The sequence below is a fragment of the Haemaphysalis longicornis genome, unplaced genomic scaffold, assembly GCF_048455015.1.
Source record: "Haemaphysalis longicornis isolate Haplotype H1 unplaced genomic scaffold, Haemaphysalis longicornis Haplotype H1 scaffold_14, whole genome shotgun sequence".
In the NCBI taxonomy this organism is placed as follows: Eukaryota; Metazoa; Arthropoda; class Arachnida; order Ixodida; family Ixodidae; genus Haemaphysalis; species Haemaphysalis longicornis.
Window position 1 is genome coordinate 55,989,292 of NW_027526245.1, and position 9,706 is coordinate 55,998,997.

At 46.9% G+C, this 9,706-nt stretch overlaps 1 protein-coding gene across 1 annotated transcript; it reads right to left on the minus strand.

Moving 5' to 3' along the window:
* Positions 1 to 941: 941 nt before the first annotated feature.
* LOC144164917 (uncharacterized) lies at positions 942 to 6,837 on the minus strand. The gene is made up of 3 exons (XM_077695146.1): positions 6,725 to 6,837; positions 1,610 to 1,739; positions 942 to 1,106 (listed from the first exon to the last, which is right to left on the minus strand). Exons 1-3 carry the CDS (start codon positions 6,835 to 6,837, stop codon positions 942 to 944), a joined length of 408 nt encoding a protein of 135 aa, XP_077551272.1.
* Positions 6,838 to 9,706: the final 2,869 nt, after the last annotated feature.

Genomic DNA, 9,706 nt, shown 5'->3' on the forward strand with positions numbered 1-9,706 from the left:
GTTGATCTCAATTAAACTTGTTAAGACAGTCTTCTCAAAATATAAGCACCTTTTTTCTGAAGTAAGCATGTGCTGGTTTTCAGTGCAGGGGCAGAAGAACGGACAAGCCTGCATAGGCGGTCCCTTTTTAGCCTTTTTTCGCTGACAGATGGCCTCTTGCTTCAAGCAGTTGCACCAACATTTGCATGTAAACAACGCTGAAGTTAAATAAAAATGATTAAAACCTGAATTGAAGTGGTGAGAGACCTTGTTTACAGGGTTTACATTTGCTTGACTGATGCAGCCACCTTTTACAGTGAAGTTCTGTGCATCAACGCATTGCTCAGACACGTAAAAGACGTGCTTGCTCTTGCGATGTTTTATTGCCTTTCTCTGATTTGCACGCATAAAAAATTCGTAACGAAGTTCAGCTTGCCGGATAATTATATTGTTCGCCACAGAGGATGCCTGTCTAGTAGGTGGCAAAGGCGCATTTATTCTGCCATGGGATGATGACGCTCTGTGCCCTCAGTAGCTGTTGCACACTCCCTATAGCACCCCTGAGAAAATATTTTACCTTGCTCGGCTTAGGCGAGAATTGAAGATGCGGCGGTCATCCTCTAAATATCGCCCTGGGTATGGCCTCAGGAAATCCAGCCTTAACTGGAAGGCCTCATCCCCAACGAAGACATAGGGTGCCACTGTCGTGGATTCAGGTAGCTGGCTGGGTGGTGGCAGATTCAAGGAGCCCTTGCTGAGCCGGCGCCCCATCTTCGACAGCTTGAAGGTGCCCCCATCACTTTGGTGCCCGTACGCACCCACATCCACTCCGACAAACCGCAGTGAGCTGTCCACAATGGCCATCAGCACAACTGAATAGGTGCCCTGTATTGATGCATAAAATGGAAACTTTCAAAAACTGAAGATGCTGCACAAATGTAAATTACACCTTACAAAGTGTATTAAACAGTATTGCCTACCTTGTAGTTGTAATAAAGGCTTCCGGAGTGGGAAGGAGCCTCGATCTGGATGTGTTTTCCGTCCACAGCTCCCAAGCAGTTGGGAAAGTTCCACAACTGTTCAAACTGCTCCGTAACCTGACGCCAGGCCTCACTGTTCTTGGGGAACTGTGAAAATAGCAGTTTTCAAACTAAGTTTTCATGCACTCACGTGTGGCAGTTAAAAAAAAGTGCACATGTGGCAAATTTTCAACCTGGAAAATGGGCAGGGTAGCTTTAGATGAGTTTCACAACGTAGCCTGGCAGTCTTTGGCCTTCTGCCCAAAGCACGCATACATTAAATTTGAGTACATTTGTTATTTTAACGTGCAACGTCATAGTCACTGCATAAAGACTTAAACTTCATGAGAGAGAGAGAGAGAGAGAGAGAGAGATATTTTTATTTCTCCAGCAGAGGCTGATGTGTGGGCCTGACTCCGTGGAAGGCATCCCTAGTCTGGGATGCCTTGACTTAGTTAACGGCAATAGGTTTGCTGCGTATACAACGAACCAAAGCGGCCTTTGTAATGCTACTAGCACAGCTGGACCTCAGCTGGCCAACGAACAACAATTCTCCTAATTGCTGAATGTGCTACCTTATGCATGACAATTAAATAAAATGGTAAGCTTACCTTCATGCACCTTGGCTGCAGCTCTTCAAACAACACCCGGCTTGTGGCATGCACAATGTTCGGCACAGTGGACACCCCTATCTTAAAGTTCAGTGCAATGTCTTGCATCGCGTCTCCTGTTGCAAGGTACCTGGAAAAGTGAACAATAAATTTTCACACAATTTGCTTTTGTTTGCTATTGAAGGATAGCGAGATTGATTTGATTGATTGATTGTAGGTTTTAACGCGCCGACGCAACGCAGGCGATGAGGCGCGCCGTAGTGGAGGGCTCCGGATTAATTTTGACCACCTGGGGATCTTTAACGTGCGCCGAAATCTCGTACACACGGGCGTTTTTGCTTGATAGCGAGATCAAGTAATCTAAGTTACAGAGGGCAGTTATTGTGGCACGCAGCCCATGGAAGCTCGTTAAGCAGCCGTGCCTGAGGTCAGTATTTGTGGCACATAACTACTCAGCACAAGAGAGAGCAGGACAGAATAACATAGGGATGGAACAGTGCAAGCGCCACACACAGGGATAAAATAAATCAGGAAACGAGAAAGACATAGCATTTCAAGATTTACCATTGTTACGTAGTGACTAAGCCTCTTATCATACTATCAAAACGTGTCCACATTCAAATGAGCCTTTTTCCGCAACAGGCTGGCTGGAGCTTTACTAACGCATTTGCTACAAGTATTGGCAAATCAAGCAGCCTCTGAAACTTCCCGGCATGTCTGTTCCTTAGACGTGCTCAGTATTTTTATTTCCTCAGCGATGTGTAAACGTTTTTCTCCAAGTACATTTTTTTAAGTTACTCCTTTTATACGAGGTATTCACTGAAGCTCCGCTCCGAGATGGCGCCACATGTCTCACCGCACATCCTCCATGTCGTTGGTCGCCGACTCTCCTGTCGGTCGGTAGGTCGCCCGGGTCGCCCCGTGGTACAGCCCTCTGCTGCCGCATTGCCAGCGACAGCTCGATTGCGACGTGCGGTACCGATATTGTTTTGCATTCAGAATTAGGGATTGTGATTACTGATAATTTCAGGTGTTATTACATCAGATTGATGTTGCACGTGGGTGTTATATCGTTTGCTGCTGTGATTACGCCACTGCTTGCGGCGTCGTGTCGCTGTACGACCATGGTGAACTGCTGTGCTCGGATGCAGCAACCATTCTAAAAAGAAGCCGGGGGATGAAACAGCTGCCTCGGTAGGATTTTTTGCCTTACCCCGGGTTGTGAAGAACCAATGCAAGCGGACGGAAGAAGTCACCGTTCGAAGGAGGGCAGAAAGGGTTGCGGCGTATCAATCGCAAGGACGTGAACCCGAGCGCAACACATTACAAAGTGTGCGGGAAACACTTCGTTACAGGCAAGTGCATTGTGTTTCCCGCACACTTTGTAATGTGTTGCGCTCGGGTTCACGTTCTTGCGATTGATACGCCGCAACCATTCTGCCCTCCTTCGAGCGGTGACTCCTTCCGTCCGCTTGCATTGGTTCTTCACAACCCGGGGTAAGGCAAAAATTCCAACCGAGGCAGCTGTTTCATCCCCGGGCTTCTTTTTAGAATGGTTGCTGCATCCGAACACAGCAGTTCACCATGGTTGCACGGCAACACGACGCCGCAAGCAGTGGCGTAATCATGGCACAAAACGATATTGCCGCGAACCATGCATTGTGTTCAGATGTCACGAAGCCACAGACAACGCAGTTGTCTTCGTGGAAAACACGTTTATTGGTGCGAACTTGTGCTGCCCTAACAACTCAAAGAATACAGAGGCGGCGAAGCAGCAGTCAACAAAGTGACGTACGCATGCGAGCTAGGGTGAGTCGAATACACCGGCGTCTGCTCTGCAGGCTTTTTATGTCTCGGCGCGCGTGGTTCTCGAACTGTCGATTCACATCTAGAACATTGTATATCCAAGAAGATTATTCTGGGCTGTTCACGTTAGATCGGAATGCTGTCCCTATCAGAACAGATAACACATGCGGCACAGAAAGAAAGAATGGAACACGTGCTTCCCTTGGCACAGAGATAACACAGACCGGCGCAGCCAGCCGGTAAAAGCAAAACACAAATAAACACAATGCATGGTTCGCGGCATTTTCTGGCCATCTCGGTAGGTGGAGCTTGCGCCTGCAAGAATTCGACGTTACAGTAGTCTATAAATCCGGGAGGAAACACTCCGATGCCGACTGCCTGTCCCGCGCCCCCGTCGACCTGCCACCACAAGACTCTGATGAAGACAGCGCGTTCTTCAGAATCGTAACGGAGAGCGACCTAGCCGCCCAGCAGCGTGCCGACCCCGAGTTACGCGTCATAATCGACTACCTCGAGGGATGCAACGTCGCCGTTCCTAGGACCTTCAAACGCGACTTACCAGCATTCTGCCTGAGAAACTCTGTCCTCGTGAAGAAAAATTTCAGCCCCGGAACCAAAACGAATTACCTTCTTGTCATACCCGCAGACCTTCGTGACGAAATTTTGGAAGCGTGCCACGACGACCCGTCTTCCGGGCATCGCGGCACAGCCCGCAGTATCAGAAAAATCAAGGCGAGGTACTACTGGCCCCGCCTTACCTCTGAAGTCACCCACTACGTCCAGAGCTGCCATGACTGCCAGCGACGAAAGACACCACCGACGAGACCCGCCGGACCTCTGCAGCCGATCGCCGTCCCATCAAGGCCCTTCCAACAGATTGGAATGGACCTTCCGGGCCCGTTCCCTACATCACAATCCGAGAACAAGTGGATTGTCGTATCAACAGACTACATGACGTGCTACGCGGAGACCGCCGCTCTTCCGAGGGGGACTGCACAAGAAGTTGCCAAGTTTTTCATAAGACAAGTTGTGCTGCGACATGGAGCCCCTAAAGTCCTCATGACGAACTGCGGGACGGCCTTTACTGCGGAGCTCATGCAAGGAACCTTACGCTACAGCAACTAGGATCACTGAAGAACGACGGTGTACCACCCCCAAACGAACGGACTAACAGAACGTTTGAACAAGACGATTGTGGATATGCTGTCCATGTACGTCGACGTTGAACATAAGACCTGGGACGAAGTGCTCCCGTATGTCACGTTTGCGTACAACACGGCTATCCAAGAAACCACGCAGATGACACCGTTCGAGCTCGTCTTTGGAAGACAGCCGACTACAGTGCTTGACGGCATGCTGCCGCAAGTAGAAGACGACGACCTGAACGCCGACGTCCAAGGATGCCTTCAGCGTGCGGAGGAGGCCCGCCAGCTCACTCGAGTTCATATAACGGACCAGCAGGTGGTGGATGCTGGCTGCTACAACCTCCACCGCCGAGCCGCCGAGTACCACCCAGGGGATCGTGTGTGAGGTTGGACTCCCATCTGATGACGCGGACTGAGTGAGAAACTTCTGCTACGGTGTTTCGGACCCTGCAACATTCTACGATGTGTTGGCCAACTTTACTACGAACTGATCCCTGATGGTGACTCCGGCACATCACGACGACACACGCGGCCCGAAGTCGTCCAAATGGTTAGCTCAAACCTTTCTACGGACGATGACGAACATTTTTATTTGTTCAGACTGTCGCTTATGTTAGCATCGGGTCGATGCACTCTTAGAGGGGGGGTAATGCTGCGAACCATGCATTGTGTTTATTTGTGTTTTGCTTTTACCGCCCGGCTGCGCCGGTCTGTGTTATCTCCGTGCCAAGGGAAGCGCGTGTTCCATTATTTCTCTCTGTGCCGCATGTGTAATCTGTTCTGATAGGGAGAGCAGTCTGATCTAACATGAACAGCCCAGAATAATCTTCTTGGATCTGCAATGTTCTAGATAATAATCGACGGTTCGAGAACCACGCGCGCTGAAAGATAAAAAGCCTGCAGAGCTTACGCCGGGGTATTCGACTCGCTGTAGCTCGCATGCGTAAGTCACTTTGTTGACTGCTACTTCGCCGCCTCTGTATTCTTTGAATTGTTAGGGGAGCACAAGTTCGCTGCAATAAACGTGTTTTTTTCGAAGACAACTGCATCGTCTGTGGCTTTGTGACAATATAACACCCATGTGCGACGCCAACCTGATATAATAACATCTGGAATCATCAGTGATCCCAATCACAGTCTGAATGCAAAACAGTATTGATGCCGCACGTCGCAATCGAGCTGTCGCCGGCAATGCGGAAGCACGAGGGCTGTACGGGACGACCACCCGACCGACAGGAGAGTCGGCGACCAACGACATGGCGGATGAGCGGTGAGACAGGTGGCGCCATCGCGGAGCGGAGCTTCAATGAATACCTGGTATAGCAATTTTTTTCATCGTGCCGTGGTTTTCTAATTGCAAATAGTTGTTATCGGCTCACTGTTATGCAGTGGCGCGTAAAGCCTCATGCGCGTAAAATTTTGTGCAGGTATGCGCTTTCTCTGTCATGTTTTCTTTTGTTCTTTGACGAATGTTATCAATGTGTGTCGAGTTATTTTTTCTGTTCTATTAGTATGTATCCAGTTAACTATTGCGTCCTTGTGAATGTAGACATGTAATCCCACCCTGCCCCAAGGCCTGGGTCGCAGGCTGGCAGTATTCAATAAATAAATGCACATGTTTCGCTAAAATGTGGGATGAACAAACTGCGGTGGAAGTGATCAGCTAAGTAACCCCATAGCTTGTGCCTGTACTGCTGCTGTGTAGTGCTCCCAGAAAGGACTGTTGGCAATGCTTTTTATTTCTTTTCTTTTTTTTTGTCAAACAACCTGAATGACTACATTTGTTAGGTTCATTCGCTGCAGTTTAGAAATTTTATCAACACGAAACAAATCCCCATGCTCACAATGCTTTTAAGTGAAATGGATTTTGCTGTGGCATGAGGCTTGCTAGACTCATGAAGGCAAGTTCACTCAAAGGTTACCGGTAACATTTGGTAGTGTGTTCACGGCTTCCGCCTCTGATTGGCTAAGCACGTCACCCGGAAATTACTGTGCGGCGATACCAAGAGATCGCCGCACAGTACTGTTGTTCTGTGCCGTTGGGCTGGGTTAGGTTAGTTTTGCATTTGGGCAGGATATGTGTATGTTATGAGGTAATATTAATCCGCGAATTTTAGGCCAGGCAGCTTTCATTTCAGAGGCAGAGAATTTGGTGCGAAATTACCTCAGTGTGACTGCGAGCCGCAGCCGCGACGGCAGTGGTGCTCGCACGCAGAACTGCTTGGTGAGCCGGTGCTCCGTGAGGGCGTGCAGCCTCTCGAACGTACGCGGAGCCATCCGGTAATATTTTTGGAATGACTCCGCGTCATTGTGCAGCATGAACAGAGTCTGCAGGGAATGAAGATTGCGTAAATTACCTGGTATCGTTTACCCTGCTCAAACAACTTACCGACGTGTAGTACTCCGACTCAGTGCGGTGGTTCTCCCAAAGCGGTCTCACCCACCATCGTCGCATCAACAGCCTTTTCTTCTGCAAAAGAAGGTACTTCTTCCTCTCCAGGAGCCAAAGCTCCTCGTCCGTGCAACTGCCGGACATCACGGCAGGAGAGAAGTACAGACGAACTAAAAAATGAACTGTCCGAAGATTACCCAGGTGGTGTGCTAGGCACGCACGATGCGCCGATGCGCACGAAGGAGAAAAGAAGCTTGCGCAACAAACTCAGGGTTGCTTGCTGCGTTTGTCTTCTCTGCTGTGTGCGCGTATATAAATAAAGAATTGGCGATTCTTATATAAAAACGCAAATAAACTTATATTTACCGCAAACCAGGCAGAAACAACTTGCCAAGAAAGTAAAATAAAACCACCCTTGTTAAAATCACAACAACCTTTGCTGGTGGCAAACTTAATTCAGTCTGCAAACAAGGCGCATCTGAAATGCGAAAATCGCGGCGTTCGCAGGCCCCATGTAGACGACAATTCCAGGCATTGCGAACTTCGCAAGTGCGAATGTTCGTTCCAGCGAATTCGCAGGCGAAATTCGCTCCATGTAGAAAGGCCTTAATACGTCGCAGTTCTCCCGGAGTGGGATGTGTGTCTTTAGATTTACGGCGCCGCTATCTCCGATACTGCCAGCAACATGGTTACCACCCCCAAGCAGAGGAAAATTTACATTGACATAAATACCCTAGAAAGCGAGGGGGAAAATCGCCCCGCCGGTAGCGTAGTGGTTATCGCACCAGATATGGTATTCTGGAGGTCGTGGGTTCGGATTCCATCTGGCGGGCATTTTTTCTCCGCTTTCTTTCTTTCTTTCCAAATGCTTTATCAGTTTCAATGACCTACCACAACCTCCCCTTACTTTCCGAGGTTTTCTTGACTGCCAACCCTTATTTCTGTGTTATTTTCTACGAGCACCTCATTTCCTTTATATATATATATATATATATATATATATATATATATATATATATATATATATATATATATATATATATGTATAAATATATATATATATATATATATATATATATATATATATATATATATATATATATATATATATATATATACTGACAAGAGCGCCAAGAGGCGCTCCTCTCGGTTTTCTTCTTCCTATCACTGCTGCGTCCGGAACGCCGCCCCTGCGAAACCCAGGTAACAGCTTCCACATAATCTGGTTTCCTTTTTTGTAGAGCCACGTATGTAAATTCAAGTGACGCTGCAGGGGTAATCTTTGTGGTGTCGTTAATAGCTTCGCAATCGAACCGCCTTCACAGCATGAATTGGAGCCACATGTTTCCATTGCCTCGGTCGTTTCGCCTGTCATAATGAAGGTCATGTCAGCGGCGGACATTATTAACTCTGCATATTTCACAGATAGTGGGAATTCGCTCCCCTTCAAGAATAGCACAGTGGGTCACCGCACTAAGCCTTGAGCACCGGGATTCTCTATGCCATGAGGCTTTTATTGCGCCCTTGGTTATGGCAACTGTGAGTAGTTATTATTGGAGCGGGTGAAAGTTTCGTTGTTTATTTTCTGTCGCCGATGGTTACTCGTACTGAAAAATTCTTGTCCACGGATGGCTCTGTTTAGTAGATTGTTCGTTCGTCTCTAGTCTACGGAGGAATAAAATATACAGGAATTTACCGAATTGCCTAATATTGCGTAAGCATTCTTGTTCTGCATATCACATATAATGTGCATTGAGACACTTGGAATAATAAATAAATGCCTGATGGCCGCAAACAACGTAAATTTGTGCAGATTCATGGCGTAGTGAACGGATTGTTTTTTTCCAGTATTTTATTGTTCTTGTTTTGAAGCATTTTTGTATTTTATTCAATTTATTGATTATGTGGAAATTTCTTTCAAACATACATTGGCTAGGATAAGAAGGTTGAAGGCAACAAGCCACCTGACTAGGTCCTGAAAACCAAAAAACAATGCACAGGAGCCGTAAGCCGTGAAAGCACCAGCTCACCCGCAGGAAAAAGTCATTGAAGCCGTTAATTGAAGCGTTACATAACAAGGTAGCAATCCATTACATAATGAATTACGAGGCACTCGAAACAATGACCCAGAGTATATATTTGTTTGATTTAATGTTTTGCAGATAATTATAACATTTCTACTAATGTGTTGTGTATGACCGAATAATTTGGATTTAGCTCCGCACAGACACATTTTTCAACACTTCAAAAAAAAAGTTACAACAGGAAATCCGCGAACCACATATTCGTAACCAAAAGACGCTGCGCACTCCACTTTTTTATATGTGGTGAAGAGATAACAAATAAATTTTAAAGTTATTTTTACTACTGTTATTCGAACTGCAATTTTTAATCGAATTGATTACCCCTGGATGCCTTTTTAGAAAATCAGGTGTTAATTAGCTAGCGTCGTGTTCCGTTGTTTGTTCTTATGGCTGGTGCCCAGAAAGGGCCCTGTCCTTGTTCATGCTAGGTGTTCACAGCAAATATCTATTCAAAATTATTTGTGGCTTGAAGCAAAAAAATTATGCACCCATCCGTCTAACGAGGACAATATTTGAACACAAAGTCTTCTCGTGAAGCAGTCTTGGGTTTTAGTCTGATCTTAAAATGAGTTTTGACCGTGTTGAAGCGGAGCAATCGGTTAAACGACGAATTCATAACGCGGGGGACCCAGGTTCTATTCCGACCACGGGATGCGATTCTTTGTTTCAC

Bases quoted from the DNA above. Each gene is read 5' to 3' on its own strand.
- LOC144164917 (XM_077695146.1), bottom strand. From the start codon at position 6,837: ATGGCTCCGCGTACGTTCGAGAGGCTGCACGCCCTCACGGAGCACCGG. The intron at 1,740-6,724 runs GTAATTTCGCAC...TCACTTTTCCAG, and splicing joins CGGCTCGCAGTCACACTGAG to GTACCTTGCAACAGGAGACG. The intron at 1,107-1,609 runs GTAAGCTTACCA...CTATTTTCACAG, and splicing joins TGCAGCCAAGGTGCATGAAG to TTCCCCAAGAACAGTGAGGC.